Source organism: Ctenopharyngodon idella, chromosome 22 (genome assembly GCF_019924925.1).
Source record: "Ctenopharyngodon idella isolate HZGC_01 chromosome 22, HZGC01, whole genome shotgun sequence".
Classification (NCBI taxonomy): Eukaryota; Metazoa; Chordata; class Actinopteri; order Cypriniformes; family Xenocyprididae; genus Ctenopharyngodon; species Ctenopharyngodon idella.
In genome coordinates this window covers 9816512-9835414 of record NC_067241.1, presented here as the reverse complement: position 1 = coordinate 9835414, position 18903 = coordinate 9816512, and the positions used below count along the sequence as shown (strand labels likewise).

General features: G+C 37.8%; 2 protein-coding genes across 2 annotated transcripts in view; both read left to right on the top strand.

Annotated features, from left to right (window-relative positions):
* fbxo44.9 (F-box protein 44, tandem duplicate 9) overlaps positions 1–18903 on the top strand; it is a 32068-nt gene that overhangs the window by 6424 nt on the left and 6741 nt on the right. Inside the window, 16 exon segments of the mRNA XM_051881117.1 lie at positions 11272–11352; positions 11354–11462; positions 11554–11665; positions 11793–11888; positions 12469–12604; positions 12695–12813; positions 13569–13615; positions 13701–13809; positions 13910–14005; positions 14547–14682; positions 14778–14917; positions 15944–15990; positions 16079–16184; positions 16314–16409; positions 16932–17067; positions 17160–17261. Of these exon segments, the coding sequence (XP_051737077.1) occupies positions 11272–11352; positions 11354–11462; positions 11554–11665; positions 11793–11888; positions 12469–12604; positions 12695–12813; positions 13569–13615; positions 13701–13809; positions 13910–14005; positions 14547–14682; positions 14778–14917; positions 15944–15990; positions 16079–16184; positions 16314–16409; positions 16932–17067; positions 17160–17261 (1668 nt within the window).
* On the top strand, positions 2817–7842 carry LOC127505517 (F-box only protein 44-like). Its single transcript, XM_051881121.1, has 6 exons — positions 2817–3133; positions 4499–4760; positions 4898–5012; positions 5142–5237; positions 5579–5714; positions 5811–7842. Exons 1-6 carry the CDS (start codon positions 3074–3076, stop codon positions 5973–5975), a joined length of 834 nt encoding a protein of 277 aa, XP_051737081.1. The 5' UTR covers positions 2817–3073; the 3' UTR covers positions 5976–7842.

The window sequence follows — 18903 nt, the reverse complement described above, 5'->3', positions numbered from 1 at the left end:
TCGCAACATCAAAAAATATTATGAAATGAGAAAACTGAGAAGTAGAAGACAGGTTGAGCAACATTGACCTTAAAATATATTTTCTAAAGATTCTAATTCCCGTTCCTGGTAATAAAACAGAAGATACTTTGTTGCTCAGTTTCGACATACAGTTTATGGTTTCTAATATGATATTTAAATCTGGAGGCATGCATTGCACAGTTCAACAGTTCCAGAGAAAGGCCCGTTCATCAAAACAGGAAGCATCTTCTACATGACTGAATTAGGAATTTAAGAAAAACAGTTGCCTTGATAGTTCGCAGTCAGTACGTGTGGCCATTTCACAAGCAATAACCAATAACAAATTCCACTATCCATATGTGCTTGACACAATGTTAATATAAGCAACGTTTTTGTCTTTTTTTCTCTTTCATACAGGAAACGGATTTCAGTTAAGATTATATCCTATAAATCCAAGCTCCTGCTCTCTATTTCCACTGTATCCTGCAAATAATAATAAAAAAAGGTTGAAGAGAAGTGTCACGATCTCAGGTCTCCTGCTTAGTCACATCTGCACTACAGTTCCCATCATGCTCCTTGATCCACACCTGCACTTAGTCGGCCTTGAACCACACCTAACACCATTCACCTCATTAAGTCACCCTACTTAAGCACACACCTCGGCTACCCTTGTTGTCTGGTTTTGTTTAGGGTTAAGCAGTGCTGTCAATTTAGCGATTTTGTTACTAGATTTAGCAACTTCCCCTCCCCTTTTGAGACTTTTTTTTAAAAGCCTATAGCGACAAATCTAGCAACTTCTTGGATAAATCTGTAGATTCTGTGACTTGCCCACTAATCTATATTAATATAAATAAAGATCAGTGGGACTCGCCAGTTTGACGTCATCTAGTGACATTTAATGACCAGTTTTAGCTACTTTCAACTCAAAGCAACTGGCAACACTGGGGTTAAGACTATTCTCCAGCATTCCTGTTTCCTTCTGATCTCCAGTGTTACTCTTGAGTTCCTGTCTCCAGGATTTTTTTCCAGTGTTCCCCTGTGTCTGATGTTACCTGGACACTACCTATAAGAAGATGAGGTGTATGCATTCCCGGTTCCCCATCTCCAAGTCTACGATCTCTCCAGCTACCTCTCCATTTATACCCTGAACTGCAATAACCTTGATTCACTTACTGGCATTGCTCCATTTTGCTCATCACTGCAATAAAACTGAACTGTTGTTGAACTCTGTCCATCTGTCAAAGTTTTTCCGTAACAGAAGGACAGACCTACACAGACTGCAGTATTCCACTCCATCCACAAAATGGCCGTCCCCTTGACAAATATGCAAAGAAATTCTTGCAGCTGGCCTTCACGTCTATTTGGAGGACGATTTGCTGATGACCATCTTCCATGGGGTTTGAAGGAACCACTATACTCAATTATGTTGGAGTAATATATCCTGTATGCACTCTTGCTCAGTCGATCCACTTCCAGAGCGCCATATCCTCTCTCTTCATCTCCCGAGTCCACTCCAGTGTCAGCTCCAGCCCCTGAGTCCACTCCAGTCCCAGAATTCAGCTAAGAGCCCACTCCAGAATGCTCTCCGGAGGCCGCTCGTCTCACAGAGCTCAGCCAGGAGTCTAAGTCCCTTGTCTTGACCACGGAGGCTGACTGGGTCTCAAGTTTACCCTGTTGCAGTCACTATGGCCACCACCAGCCTCCTCGCCATGGTGGCCATTCCCTATTCCTATGCTCCGTCTCCTGAGTCACAGCCGTGGAGGCCATCCCAGAGCCGCCCACTCTCCCAAACATGGCCACAGAGGTCGTCCCCGAGACGCCCATCCCTTAAACACAACTACAACACAGTTGTCATTGTTTCCATACATTGGCTCAAAATTGTTCACACTTGTTTCTATTGATGTGATCAAGCCAACTGTACAAAATATAAGCCAGCTCAGAGTGCACATGGTGCACTGAATGTTGCTACCAACAATGGATGAAACCATCTGAGAGGGAGAGGAGGAAGAATATGTGTAAGAGGTGGTGGACGAGAAAGAGCAAGGTGTGGAGTGTTGTCAAAGCTGCATCTGACAAACCAGAGAGATATCATTGCCTGTGATGTGGACAAAGTTCTCCGGCTAGACCCAGTATGAAGACATGATGCTGAGACAGAATGATTCTCACTGACTTTGATTTTGCAGTTCCTCTTTTGAGTATACTGTAAAATAACTGTAACAGTTTTCTTTGACCTTTTGCATTTGGACTACTATATTTTTACAGTATGCAAGTGCTGAATACAGACATTCAAATCTGTGGCGTGTTACAGAAACTTTCTATAGGTCTTTCTTAAGATCTGATATTACATTTTTGGAGAAACAATCGGCATTGTGTTCATTCTGGTGCTGCAGAAGTAGAAGTTTTGATAAGTTTGGCAAAATCATATTTCATAGTCTGTAGGTTAATTATTTTTTAGTGTTTTATCATCAAAGCGCAGCACATCATCTGGGACTTCCAAAAGTCTTTCCACCATCAAACATGGCTATCTCTTTTATTATTAAGAAATGTAACACCATTCTCTGGTGGGGCTATTGTAATGTGATTCAAATGAGTTTTGAGTTAGGACACCAGAATTATGCTAAAGTTAAGAAACTTTGTTTCCTAACTTTAGTTAGGATGCTTTTGAAAACCATTTTCCTATTCTGTAGTTAAGATAATAATAATGCACTTAGGAAATGTTATTCTGCAACAACCTTTGTCCTAAATGAAGCCCTAAATGTATTTCTTTCACTTTCTGTATTAGTAGCTACGCCCCGATGTAGGCTACATGTGACTAACGGGACATCTGAAAGAAGAACATCTAGTCTGAGCCGCCCAGACGCTCTTCTGCCAGACATATTCCACTATTCAGAAGCAGATAAGGGTGCTGCCGCATTAAGAGTCGTTCTAATTAGTTAGAAGAGCTATGTTAGCCATATAGCCTAACTAATGCGATAGTAGCTAGCTCATGTTAATTGTGTTTCAGTTGGTTCACTGTAATATCGTCAGACTGTAAAACTTAACTTATGTGGATCCACACTTAAGAAATGCAAGAATGAATCCGTCAGAGAGCGATCATGTTTCTTCGAAGGACTTTGAAAACAGAACAGACGCAGTAAGTTTGTGAGTTTTTTGTTTCAGTTGTTATATGGAAATGTTATGCTGCCTTCACGTGCTCTCGGAATTATCGTAAATACGAATTTCCTAGGTAAAAATTGCACATAAACGCCCTCCCATTTCGAAACTTAAATGCGATGAGCTCGTAATCACGACTTCAAAAGTGGGAATTATCAAATTTCCGATAGCACGTGAAGGCAGCGTTATATCCCGTCATGGGATTCTGATGAATCTGATCTTCGAGCAAAAAGAACTGGATGAATATTTGAATGCTACCGATCCCAATCTGAATTCTGATTGTGATGCAGCGTGAATCATAATCACACCGTGTTCGTTCGTTTGCCAGAGGAGAACTGGCCACTAGACTGAGCCTGGTTTCTCCCAAGGTTTTTTTCTCTCTTCGGTCACCTGATGGAGTTTGGGTTCCTAGCCACTGTCACCTCTGGCATGCTTAGTTGGGGGACACATGATAGTATTATTGAACTGACTGTGCTGCTGCTGTTGTATGAGAACTGAACTGAGCTAGAAGATGACATCTTTGTTGTTGTTGTTATTGTTGCAGAAATGCTTTATAGATTAAATGAACTAATTTAATAATTGATGATCTTTACAATGGACCTGAATCAAAATGACAGCCGAAATGCATAATTTTCTTGTTATCACTGTAAAACTGCTTTGAAACAAACTCTAGGCCTATAAATCACTATATAAATAAAGGTGACTTGACTTTTTGTATTTCCATTAAAGATCATGATCTTACTGCCTTAAAATATTGAACACAATCTGAACTCTCAGCATATTGAAGTTGATTAATTTGAGACATTTTACAGCATTTTCAACCACCATATATCACCATTTTTCCTGTCCCCAGGCTCGCACACCCCATTTTCATGATAAATACAAAGCTTACTCCGTTATTTTTTCATATTTTAACTTTTTTTTTTACATTGTTTGGTAATGATTCTTTTTAAATGATGTTTTCTTACTTATATGTTGTGAATTATAAGTGTGAATCCGTGAATGTTTTTTTTAATATATATTTAAATTAATGTGAACAATTATAATGAAGGTTTTTAGTTTGTTTCTCCACTTTTATTTTGATATTTTCCAGCAGAAATGGATTGTCAGTAATGTAGTACTTTAAAAAGTTAACAAAAATGCCTTTTAATGCATTTGTATCTGAAAACAATTCTAATGCCAAAAGAGACAGTAGAGATAGTGTGAATTAAGGGCACTGGGCTTTGTCATACCAGCTGGTCAAGCTGATTTTGGGACATGCATAGCTGATGGCCAGCAACCATATTCCACAGCTGGATTTTCCAACAGGATTAGAACTGAAAGCTAATCTTTCTTCCTTTGTCAGTACAAATTTCTGCAGGCAGATGTTCGTCTAGCTGTGGTTGAGAAGATCCTACTGTACCTGCCTGCACATCAGGTGGTGCGAGTCTGTCGGCTGGTGTGTCGTGAGTGGAAGAAGCTGGTGGACAGTGCTTCACACTGGAGAGAGCGCTGTGAGAGAGAGGAGATCCAGCCCTGTGATGCTTCCAGAACCCCAGAGGACTGGCGCCTGTTTTACTTTCTAGCTAAGAATCCACGTAACTTGCTCAACAATCCCAGAGCGGACGGTGAGCCACTCAATATAGTACAATAAAGAGTAGGCTGTGAGTACAGTAGTGTGAGTAGTGCTGTATATAAATAAGTGTCACTATAAAAAAGTGAATTTATACTGCAGTTAATGTCTCTTCTGTTATGTTCTTATTAGATGGACTTCAAGGTTGGAATCTTATACAGAATGGTGGTGACCGCTGGGAAGCACACGGAAATAGATGTACATTTCCAGACAACACTGTCACCAAATGTTTTGTGACATCCTATATGTGCGTTTGATATTTTAGATCCTTCATAAAAGTTTTGAGCCCATTTCATTTCAGTGGATGTTCAAATATGAAAATAAATCAACCGTCAAGCCAATCCACACATGAATAACCCATAAACGTTGTCCTCAGGTTATGTTTGAAGCAGCAGCTGATTGATTTGAAGAAAGAAGGCTACAGTGGTGCTTTCATGGATCAACTGCAACCTCATATCAGAATATCAGACTGGTGAGCATTTGTGAAATTCCCATTTTTTGCTACAGTATCTTAGGTGGTGGATTTAATTTTTTTATGTGATTATTATTTTGTGAATAACCTGTCCATCTGGGTCACATGTGTTATGCTCATCCTAAGTAATATGTTATATGTTCATATTTAAATATTACATTTATGTTATGGGCGGTGTTCTTTTTATTGGAAAAATCTGCACAAATTGTAATTTTATGTAAAAAAAAAAAAAGAAAGAAGAAAGAAGAAAGAAAGTAAAAAGGCACAAGACAAATTGAATTTGTCATTGAGAACACAGTAGTCTAACCAGTGTTAGGTACAAATCATCTCTTCTGGTACAGGTATACTGCACGCTCTGATTGTGGAAGCGAGTATCAGATCTGTGTAGAGTTGCTTGATCAGAGGAAAAATCCCATCAGGACCTTTCAGCCTGAGACAGTTCTATTTGAACAGTGGAACAATGAGCCATGGTGTCAAGTGAGTAGAATAATATCGACAGTCCAGTTATTCCCCTGTAATCAAACTAATAGTTGAAGCTTAATTGCCCCATGTGTTTGTTCTGCTTTATTTCAGATGACCCATGTTTTTAAGGATTATGGACCTGGAGTTCGGTTTATTCGTTTCACTCATGGAGGGAAGGATAGACAGTTTTGGGCAGGCCATTATGGAATACGGATCACTAACAGTAGTGTGAAAATCTGTCCAGCTGCAGAGAGACATGAACTGCTAATGAGATGATGAATTACCTGAATGCAATCCACCTCAAATCACGTTGAAGCTTAATTATGAAATAAAATTTGAAGACCTGGGCCTTGGTTACAAGAGACAAATCAGCAGCAGTTTGCACTATATGTATTAATGTAATTTATCTAGGATATATGGTGACATTTACTTGTTTATTTTGTTTTACTGACAGCACACTGAACTTAATATCTTTAACAGTGACTTTTATTGGATGAAAATCATGTAACTTTTTGTCAAAGGACCCTGTGTAACTGAAGACAGTGGCTAAAGCCCTGGGTACACTTCGTTTTCTTCACACGCACACTAGTGTACGAGCACAGTCAAACACACAGCCTTGGAAAGTATACTTCACGCATACACAGGTGTTTGACGCATACACAGTTTTGAGGAGTCTCTCGCCACGAGTAACAACCCATGTAAACATCTTTGTATTCTTTCATGCTGGAGTTGTACAAATGAGGTACTTTCTAACCTCTTCGCAAAATCTCGCATCTATGTAGGTCTCTATTGTCTCTGTAGCTTGCATGCGTTCCAGTCTGTTCTGTTTATGCAGTTTTTCTTTGACTACCTTGTGAATTGATACCCCCAGGGCACGGTTGCCACCTTGTGGATAAAATAATTACTGCAAAAAAAATTAAATGCGCATGTGCAACAAGTACGCATGGTTATAAAGATCTGGCGGTGCATGTACAGTACGCGCATACTCTTCTAATGACAAATTTCGTGTCACGCACACTGCACGCTGACCCCCGCATATGCGTAAAAATGTAACTATACTTTGGGCTTTAGTAGATGAACATCATGGGTGGGGGACCTAATGTCTGCACTGCATCCATTAGGTTCCGTACGCACATGACTGCATAACACAAAATCCTGAGTCAAATATGAATGGATCAGTTGACCTGCACTGTTTATCATTTAAACCGGTTTAGGTCTTTTGTATGTGTTTCATGAAAAAATTAGCTATTTTATTCAAGATAACTTAAAAGGAGTGAGCAAAGATGAGCATAACTGTCCCCCACATATGCATATTTAAAAGCTTTTTTAATTTTTTTTTCTTCACACTAACGTTTAGATATTTAATAGAATAAAACACCTATAACAATGTAAACTAGGTAGTTTCGCTGATTATCTTAAAAGTCCATAGATATGCCGGTAGTTCACACTGCTGTTAACACTTTCTCTGACAAGCGGATGCAATGAGACCAGTTTTCCGGTATGGTCATGTGACGTTCGACTTATACCCTACTGGAAACACTTCAGGAGTTTCGAAGTCGTCATCTGGTTGGTTGAATTCTACAGGACATCCGTCTTTAATGGTATGCCTGGAAACAAATGCCGTGACGCCAAACCCCCTCGTAGAAGAAGAACGTTGTCATGTTTACAACTGTGACAAGGAGCACTTACCAAGATCAAATAAAAGTTGTGAAGTATGTGAAGTTCGCGGGTCCATTGTTGCAGTAAACTTGCACGTTCTTGAATGAATAATTTATTAGATGCAAGCCGGTGTGTTATTGTAGGGACATCGACTTTCACTTTCACGCCCCTAAACCTGACACGGAACATAAACGAACTGTGTCTGTGATTGGTTACATTACATGTCAGTCAGACGTCTTCTTGGGCGATAGAGTCTAGACCTTCTGCCGTCAGTCTGAAGGTCTGGCTATGCCAGACTACGATCCAACTGAAAACAAAATGAAAAACTAAATCTAAAACTCTTTACAGAAAATTTGGATAGTGTTGAAATCGGATATAAGTTATGAAATTTGGACTTCAAAATTCAAGCTGTTCAAAATTAATAAGAGAATCCTCTAAACATGCATTGCATATATGCTGTTTAAATAAACTTATTATATCTGTTTTTTTTTTTGTTTGTTTTTTTTTGTTTTTTTTTTTTACATAAAAAACAATATACATTTATAATGACATTCGGTAGGTTAACTGCAAATAAATAAACAGTAAATAAAGGCACATCAATACATTGAAAAAAGGAATAAAAAATGGGTCTTTTCATTTTTCTTCCAATGAGCCAAAGTCTCTTATCATCCCAGAAAGTTTGCAGGCTCTTTATATTTTCTTTATTTCTTTACTCTTTATATTTCAATGATGGAAAAGGTTTTGTCTTCATACACTTATACTCATGGATAAATAATTTACCCAAAATCAACATTACATTAATGAAAAATGGAGCCTTTTTGTTTCCCAACAACACACCAAATGTAACAGACATATGGTTTATAGAAAGAAAGAAAAAAAAAACTTTCCCAGTAACACGTTAACCCGATGATTCAGACGGAATTCCAGACTGAAAGTCAGAATGAAACCACGGGTCGAGTTACAGAAATGCCTGTTGCAATCTTAAGGTCTGATGCATTACAGAGAAACAAAATCGTCATTCTTTTAATTCCAGTGCTGGAGAAGTAGAAGTTTTGATAAGCTCGGCAAAATCATATTTCTTGGGAATCTGTAATTATTTTTTGGTGTTTTATCATCAAAGCGCAGCACATCATCTGGGACTTCCAAAAGTCTTTCCACCATCAAACATCGCTGTTCTTCGTCTTTTATAATTAATAAATGTAAACTCCATTCTCCAATGGGGCTATGTAATGTGATTGAAATGAGTTTTGAGTTAGGACGCCAGAGTTATGCTAAAGTTAAGAAACTTTTTAGGATTGTTAAAGTTTGTAAAACCATTTCCGTTAAGAAAATAGTAATGATAATGCACTTGTTATTCTGCAACAGCCTTGCTCTAAATGAGGTCCTAACTTAACTTCTGTAATACGCCCCCAAGAGTACATGTGACTAACGGGAAATCAGGCGAGAGTCTCTGCGGAACAAAAGTAGGCGTTTCTGTAGCCTATTTGTAGGTGTTTTCAAACGGGTTGGTGGTTATATATCATGCAATGTAAATGATCCCCTTCACCCGACCCCACCCCTAAACCCTACCCACACTCTGACGTGGGCAAATCAGGTAACGCTCTCAAAAACGCCCCTCTGTTTATGGCCTCGCCCGTCAAATGTTAATGTCCCGCAGAGACCTGTACTTGAAGCAGGCTACTACTGCTGCTGTTAGTGTTAACGTCAGCCACTCAGATGCTCTTCTGCCAGACATATTCCGCTTTTCCAGATGCAGATTAGATGCTGCCGCATTAAGAGTCATTATCGCTAGTTAGAAATAACTAATGCGAAAGTATTTAGGTAATAATAACTGTTTTTCAGTTGGTTCACTGTAATATCGCCAGACTATGAAACGTAACTTCAGTGGATCCACACTTAGGAAAACAAGGATGGATCCTTCAGAGAGCGATCAAATTGCTTCGAGGGACTTTGAAAACAGAACAGATGCAGTAAGTTTTTGAGTTCTTTGTTTCAGTTGTTGGAATGTTATACCATCAGTCCTGGGATTCGGTTCCTTTTGTGCTCCCAGAAAAGATTACTGCCTTATATTGTATAATATCAATTTTAAAGACTTTTCAGACCAGTCTTTCGCAACAGTAATTAAACCTTTTTAATGCTTAAACTCCTGATGTATTGTCAAATATTGTCAAAAATATAGAAGGTTTCACTTCACAAATAGGTTGTATAACATTTATTTTGTTATCCAAGTAATTCATCTTCGGAACACAAATTAAGATATTGTTGATGAAATCCAATGGCTCAGTGAGGCCTCTATTGAGAGCAAAGCCATTGAAACTCTCAAGGTCCATAAAGGTAGGCCTACTAAAACATATTTGAAACAGTTCATGTGAGTTCAGTGGTTCTATCTTAATATTATAAAGCGACAAGAATGTGCGCCAAAAAAACCAAAAACAAAATAACGACTTTTCAACAATATCTAATGATGGGCCGATTTCAAAACAATGCTTTAGAGTTTTACGAATCGAATCAGTGGATCGGAGCGCCAAAGTCACGTGATTTAAGCAGTTTATTAACCGTTTGATAGGAGATCCGAATCACTAATTCGAAACGATTAATAAAGCTCAGAAGCTTTATGAAGCAGTTTTGAACTCGGCCCATCACTAGATATTATTGAAAAGTCGTTATTTTGGTTTTTTTTTTGCCACAAATAGTTTCTTATGAAACCTAAAATGATGAATGGGACACCCTACGGACTCGTGGACTTAAGGGACACGCGCACATGGCAGCTATTGAAAGTCCACAAGACCGAAAGTGCATAGAAGTGTGCCATTTGGGATTCAGCCAACATTTTTCAGCTTCCCAAAGAACTCAGCGTTAAGGGAACAGTGGATGCAGTTTGTTTTTCCGGGGCAGCAAAGGAGTTGTGCACGTATGTTTGTTTGCTCCCGGAATTTCGTTAATGAATGTTTTGTAAACAAGTCCCAGTTCAGCACTGGATTTGCAGATCTTAGGCGGTAAAACTGCATCAGATGTCTTTTTTTGTTGGCAATCGGCGCGCAAGTGCATATAATGTGAACAACACAAACGTTTTAGTTCCCTATTCATTTTTAATGATGTAGCAGCTTGCAGACGATCCCTAAGCAAAAGCTGCTTTGCTTGCTCGTGACTCTTTAGCCCTGCCCACGGCACGCCTCCAGGAGCTCGGCTTTTTTCGGAAAGAGTCGGTACAGCATCTATCTTTTATAAATCTGATAAAACTGAAGACTTTTCGGAGTTATGAAGGATGCAATACTACTCTATAGGTAAGATTAACATGAGATTGGCGGAAATGTACCCTTTAAAATCTGTCCATGATGAAAAGCAGTCTGCGCTACTGGCTGTGGTAGATTACCGTTTATCTTTACTCGCACATTCCACTAAACGCAGCTTTTGTGTCGGGAATTTAAAGTCAGCTGTTAAACAGTACCTGTTTCTACCAGCAGGTGGAATATTGTCAGACGGCAAGTTTAAAAAAACGCCACTGAACCGTCGTCATTCATTCATTGTTAGAAGAGCTGTTGAGGTAATAATAATACAACTGTTCCACGAAAATGAGAAGTTCTAATGACTAACTAACCTTAATAAGTGTCCACAGTATACACCGTGTATAGTACTGGCGTAATAAAATAACTTTAATCAATAAAATGTGCATCATTATTATGTAAATACATGGCCGTAGCCAGCTATGAGGTCACCGAGGTCCGAGGGGGACATATTCTCAGGGGCTAAGCCCCTTATATCTTCTGACCCTAGCAACGCCCCTGCGTCCAACAGGATTAGAATTGAAAGTTAATCTTTTTTCCTCTGTCAGTGCACAGCTCTGCAGTCAGATGTTCCAGATGTTCCTCTAGCTGTGGTTGAGGAGATCCTACTGTACCTGCCTGCAAATCAGGTGGTGCGAGTCTGTCGGCTGGTGTGTCGTGAGTGGAAGGAGTTGGTGGACAGTGCTTCACACTGGAGAGAGCGCTGTCGAGAGAGAGGAGATCCAGCCCTGTGATGCTTCCAGACCCCCAGAGGACTGGCGCCTGTTTTACTTTCTAGCTAAGAATCGACGTAACTTGCTCAAGAATCCCAGAGCGGAAGGTGTGCCACATTATTAAGAACCTATTACAATAAGTGTCACTATAATGAATTTTTGCTGTGGGTAATGTCTTTTTTCTGATGTTTTTATTAGATGGACTTCAAGGATGGAGGAATGTACAGAATGGAGGTGACTGGGTGGCAGAAGAAAATAGAAAACCGTTTCCAGACAACAGTGTCACTAAATGTTTTACAACATCTCATAGGTATGTTTGATATTTTAGAACTTTCTGGAAAGTTTTGAGCTCATTTCATTGTCGATGTTACAATATGCAATTAAATTAATAACCCAGCCAATCCACACATGAATCACCCATAAACCTTGTGTCGCAGGTTATGTATGAAGGAGCAACTGATTGATTTAGAGAAAGAAGGTTATAGTGCTGCTTTCATGGATCAACAGCAACCTCATATAAAAATATCAGACTGGTGAGCATCCACTCCAATCACCATTTCATGCTATAGTATCTTAGGTAGTGAATTTAATATTTTATGTGATTAATTTCATGTGAATGAACAGTCTTTTGGGTCACATGTGCCTAATGTTGGTATTGTGCCTGGCAGTATGAGAACCCAAGCAGTATGACATTCATATTTCTTTCTTTTTTTTGTTATTGGCATATTATTTTGTATTTTTATTGCAATAATCTGCATACATTTTATGTAATCAGGACAGAAATTGAATTTAAGTGTCATTAAAGAAATAGTTCACCTAAAAATGAAAAGTCTGTCATCATTTACTCACCCTCTTGTCGATCCAAACCTGTATGACTTTCTACAAAAAAAGATATTTTGAAAAATGCCTGTATTTTGTCCATAAAATGAAAGTTGATTGAGTATAATGTTGTTTGGACTCATCAACATTCAAAACATGAGTGAGAGTAAATGATGACAGAATTTTCATTTTTAGGTGATCTCTTTAAGAACACAGTACCAGTGTTAATTCAGTTTCTAATATAAAAACACAATTTTTGAACAGAACCACAATTATTTGATGTCTTATCTGCAGGTATACCCCACTCTCTCTTTATAGAAGTCATTATCAGATCAGTGTAGAGTTGCTTGATCAAGAGAAGAAAGCCATCTGTGGCTATCGTCCTTATAAAGTTTTCTTTCATCAGGGGGACAATTATCCGTGGTGTCCAGTGAGTAGAATAACTGATTGTTTGATTTCACTGTAATCAAACTAATAGTCAAAGCTTAACTGTCCCAGTGTTTATTCTGCTTCATTTCAGATGACCCACGTCTTTAGGAATTATGGATGTGGGGTTCGGTTTATCCGTTTCACTCATGGAGGTTTGTCTGGAATACGACTCACTAACAGTAGTGTGGAGATCTGTCCAGCTGCAGAGAGGTAGTGTTTTCCAGAGTGGTTTTTTTTTCAGCCACAAAAGTGAATTTTAATGAATTCTAATGTGTCATTAGGAGATATAACACGCATGATATTATAAAGGTCTATTGTAAATGTACTCTGTTCCAATAAACATTGTTATACTGTTAAAACTAAGGACTTATAACTACAGCCATAGACATGCACTGCTTAGGGGTGAGCGACATTACCAAAATCTTATGTCTGTCACGTGCTGGTGGCTGAGTGAATGCGCACAACGAAGGAATGGAAATCAAAATAGTTTTTAATAACTCTAAACAGAGCACTCACTTTAATACAGACAATACTGGACAAGGGAACTGTGAAAAAAACACAGGACTTAAATAGACAGGGAATGATTAACTGAAACAGAACTGGTGTGCAGGAAACAAGGAGCATTAAACCAGGAAATCAGGCAGGAAATCAGGAACAGAACACAGAGAAAACTAAACCAAAACAGGCTACATGTGACAATATCACGAGATGAGTAATTTTATGTAACGATAACAATATATATCACAAACATTTCGAATTGAGTATCTTTTACATCTTATTGCGTTTAAACAGTGTAAAGTCACTTGAATAAAATATCTTCATCTTATATGAGTGTATATAATTTTAAACATATAAGTCAAAACATGACATATAACTAATGCGTAGGTAACTGCTATAATTTGTTTTTCCGTTGGTTTTCTGTATCGTCAGAATATGAGACGTAACTTCTTTGTTTCCACCTGTAGGTTGAGATGCACAAAATCTAACTTGCTCAAGAATCCCAGCGCACAAGGTGATTAATATAATTAAGATTGTTCATTAAGTGTCATAATGAATTTTTGCTTCAGGTAACGTCTCTTTTCTGATGTTATTATTAGATGGACTTCGAGGATGGAAGATTGTACGTAGTAGAGGTGAATGGGTGACAGAAGAAAATAGGAAACCACTGCCGGACACGGTCACCAAATGTTTTATAACATCTTATGGGTATGATTGAAAGTTTTCATTTCAGTCAGTGTTAAAATATGAAAATAAATCAATCATGTAGCCAGTCTACACATGAATCACCCATAAAGTTTGTCCTCAGGGTATGTTTGAAGCGACAGCTGATTGATTTGGAGAAAGAAGGCTACAGTGATGCTTTCATGGATCAAGTGCAACCTCATATCAAAATATCAGACTGGTGAGCATTCGCGCAAACTCTCATTTCATGCTACAGTATCTTAGGTGGGGAATTTCGTATGATATGCGATTAATTCTTGTGAATGACCTGTCCATCTGGGTCACATATGCCTTATGCTGGAATTGTGTTTGGAAATAAAAATAAATCTTATTTCTTAATGTAAAAACTGAATTTAAATGTCATTATAGGAATAGTTCACCTAAAAATGCAAAATTCTGTCAACATTTACTCACCCTCATGTCGTTCCAAACCCATATGACTTTCTTTCTTCTGTGGAACATAAAAGATGATGTTTAAAAATACAATGAAAAATACAATGAAAGTCAAAGGGGTCCATTGTTGTTTGGACTCAACTTTCAAAACATAATTTGTGTTCTGCAGAATAAAGACATTGATACAGGATTTGAATGACAAGATGGTGAGAAAATAATGACAGAAACTGTCCCTTTAAGAACACAGTACTAGCGGCACAAATGAGGTTCTAATGTGAAAGCCCAGTTTGTTAATAGAAACACTTTTATTTGATGTTTGTCTGGTACAGGTATGCCCCACGCTTTGACTGTGGAAGTGAGTATCAGATCTGTGTAGAGTTGCTTGATCAGGGGAAAAACTCCATCAGAACCTTTCAGCCTGAGAAAGTTATATTTTCGTTTAGGAACAGTGAGCCGTGGTGTCAAGTGAGTAGAATAATACAGACAGTCCAGTTATTCCCCTGTAATCAAACTAATAGTCAAAGCTTAACTATCCCTGTGTTTGTTCTGCTTTATTTCAGATGACCCACGTCTTTAAGGATTATGGACCTGGAGTTCGGTTTATTCGTTTCACTCACGGTGGGAAGGATACACAGTTCTGGGCAGGCCATTATGGAATACGGGTCACTAACAGTAGTGTGGAGATCTATTCAGCTGAGGGGTAGTGTTTTCCAGCATGATTTTTTTTTATTTTTTTTTTACTGCAAAACATTTCAATGAATAATTTTTTATCAAAATGCATAATGCAAATACAGGATATATGTAGGCATATCATGAAACAAAACATTAAAAATTCTGCTCCGCCTGTTTGAAACCGGCATCAAGCAAGCATTGGGCTTGTTAATGAGGACGGCAAAGACCACAGCCTCTAGCGTTGGCCATTAGTATGCCTTTTAAGGCCAGGGAAAAAATCATTCAGAAAATGCATTAACACTCATCTTTATTCATACCATATTTCATATCTTCGAATGACAGCACAAAATTGGCGGGCATTTTGATGGGGGTTGGGGAGGATTGTGGGTCCTCCTCATTCTAAATTACGGTCCGGGGGATGGGGTGAATTGTGGGTGCGGAGATGAGCAGGCACAGTCACTGAGGTGGTCGGGCTGGGCTCTCTTGTGGCGCAGACGCTGAATGACAGTGAGAGATATCATACATTTTATCAAATGTATAAACAAGCTTCTCAGAATGAGTCTAAAGGCTGAGAATCTGTCTTATGTCTAGTTGTTGGTACCATAGTACATTTCCCGTAACATGTCCTGTCCTACTGCAGGCATATTGCATTTATCAGAGTGGTGGGAGGGGCTATGATGCCATCAACAATCACTCTGTGTTTTATATTTTCGATAAACACTAAACACGTGATCCCCAAGAAGATCATGATTCAGCTGTTTTGGTAGTACAGAATCCTGCTACATGTGACTAATGAGATATCTAAACCATTAACAAGTATATATAACGGTTCTGCCGTCAGCGTCAGACGGTAGTGAGTTGTCAAGATGTGTCACCGCAAGACATATTTCATTTTATCAGAACCAGATTAGGGTGCTGCTGCATTAAGTTAGAAGAGCGATGTTTGACATATAACTAATGCAAAGGTAGCTACTATTATTTGTGTATCAGTTGGTTTATTGTAATAGACGAGAATGTGAAATCTTTTAGAACTAATTTATTTTTCCACCTGCAGGGCCAGTCTTACAAATCGTAACTTGCTCAAGAATCCCAGCGCACAAAGTGAGCCACATAATTAAGATTGTACGATAAGTGTCACTATAATGATTTTTTTCTTCAGGTAACATCTTTTTTCTGATGTTCTTATTAGGTGGATTTGAAGGATGGGAGATTGTACAGAATGGAGGCGACCACTGGGTGATATCAGAAAATAGGAGAACATTTCCAGTCAGCGATTGTTTTGTAACGTCTTATGGGTATGTTTGATATTTTAGATCCTTCAAATATGTTTTGAGCTCATTTCATTTCAGTCAGTGTTACAATATGAAAATAAATCAATCATGTAGCCAGTCCACACGTGAATCACCCATAAACTTTGTCCTCAGGTTATGTTTGAAGCAGCAGCTGATTGATTTGAAGAAAGAAGGTTATAGTGCTGCTTTCATGGATCAACAGCAACCTCATATCAGAATATCAGACTGGTGAGCATTCACTCAAACTCTCATTTCAATTTACAGTATCTTAGGTGGGGAATTTCATATCTTATGTGATTAATTCTTGTGTCCATCTGGGTCACATGTGATGTGCCTTATGCATTTGCATAGATCCAATGAGAAAGTGTTTTTTTTTCTCCATATAATATTACCGATTATATGTCTAATCAGCCAATATTGTCTTAAATATCCTGCATAGCACTTCATCTTTTATAACATGAGATTTTAACCAAATGTTGATTTTGGTAAAATGTTGCAACAATATGTTAATTTTTTTAGTGAAAAATTACAGTTTTGGACATATAGGGTAATAAAAAATAAATGAAAAAATCCCTTAAAATAACTACAAATGAGCATGTAAAGCAAATAACTTAAAAAAAAAAACTGTGCGCAGCATGCCGCTGCCCCGTGCAATGTTCTCACCTTTTTTCCCCCTTACCTGTTTGCGTCGCTGAAAATAAAAACACAATTTTTGAACAGAACCACATTTATTTGATGTCTTATTTGCAGGTATGCACCACGCACTGATTGTGGAAGTGAGTATCAGATCTGTGTAGAGTTGCTTGATGAGAAGAAGAAACCCATCAGGACCTTTCAGCCTGAGAAAGTATTCTTTCAACAGGGGAAGAGTGAGCCGTGGTCTCAAGTGAGTAGAATAATACAGACAGTGCATTTATTTCCCTGTAATCAAAATAGTCAAATCTTAACTATCCCTGTGTTTGTTCTGCTTTATTTCAGATGACCCACGTCTTTATGGATTATGGACCTGGAGTTCGATTTATCTGTTTCACACATGGAGGGAAGGATACAAAATTTTGGAAAGGCCAACATGGAATACAGGTAACTAACAGTAGTGTGGAGATCTATCCAGTCTGATGCTACAGAGTGTTTTCCAGATTGATTTTTTTTTTTTATCCTTCCTAAATTTAACAGGAGCAAAAGTGACTTTCAAATGAGGAATTGTAATGATACAGTATGCCATAAGGAGATATATCATACATATATCAAATATAACATTACAAAGTCTAATTGTAAATGTATTCTCTTCCAATAAACATTATATGTTATACTGTTAAAATGAAGGACCTTAGTCGACGACTATAACTGGGTCAATGATGTGACGGGTCTTTTTTCTTGTCCAAAGGCCTTAATAATAATAAAAAAAAACAGATATGAGATCCAAATTATGTAAGGTAGTAAAACTAGATCACTTTTATTGAATCCAAAAGGTTTTAATTATATTTTGCTACATATAAAGGTATTTTAAAGATTTTGAAGTGTCAAAAGGTCATTCGGTTTAACTGTCCAAAGGCCAATACAGCCATTTCATTTGTGATTAAAATATCTTAAAATGTAATAAATGTATAATTTTTTTATTCTGGCATGATTTTATAACATCATATATTGACAAAATGGTATTAAAATTATGTGTAGAAATCGTTGCTTTGTTATGAGAAAGAATGTCCGGAAAAATGAATTTCATTGATGTCATTCAGAGTAACCAATATAAAGGGACCATTTTGGATCAAGTCATACAGTCAATATCATGTGACAGGATGTGACATCATTCAGACACCTGCAAAGGACCACATGGTCGTGAAGCAAAGTAACTAACTCTAACTTGAAAAACTAATTTGAAAAATTCGTGTTTTCACTTGCTCATAAACATGTCATGAAACATCAGGTCATTCGGTACAACCGCTATAAAACATGGAAAATGTTGTAATATGTTGTAATATTTTAAAAACATTATCCATGTATATGTTTTCCCCTTTTGTATAGATGGTAATGAAACTGAAAAACGAACACCTTTGTAGGTGTTCAGCTATATCTAATTGTTTTGATAGTATTTCAGTTTTGGAATATATTTCATATGGTATTAATATGGTATTACTGTAGAGATGTAGCAGATTGCTGTCTTATTATGTTTATTATTAGGCTCTGAACTTAGGTTTCAGAGTTTTGAAAAGAGTATGTAAACATGTGCAAATTGGCCTGTAGTTTCATAGAGCTTTGGCGGTGGTTGTGTCTTAGCCGGGCTCACACTACAGGAGTTTTAAAAGCCTAACTGATTGTGAGAAAAGAATTCATGGGTCATTCCGTGTCAACTCAACCAAGGTCCCCTGCTAATTTTTTTTTTTTTTTTTTTTGATAATTTTTTTTTTCTGCTGAAAGAAATGCATAAATGAAGAAGAAATCCAAAATATGAAATGCCATGGATGTATATTTACTGAGTAATCCACTATTTTGTAGAGGGAGGTGATCATTTACCCCCTGAGATTAGGAGCCAAATTACAGGGGGTAAAAATGAGTTTAGAAAGATGGCAGCATCATTATTTTATTTTTACACAGAGATTCATAAAATCTGTTGACTTTATCAATGTTTGTTGCATTATATGCCAACGGTGACGGTTCAAAAATGGGAAAAAGCACTTCTTGTGTTTTTTCCCCAAAGTTTGCAAGCCTGTAACTCAAGAAGTAT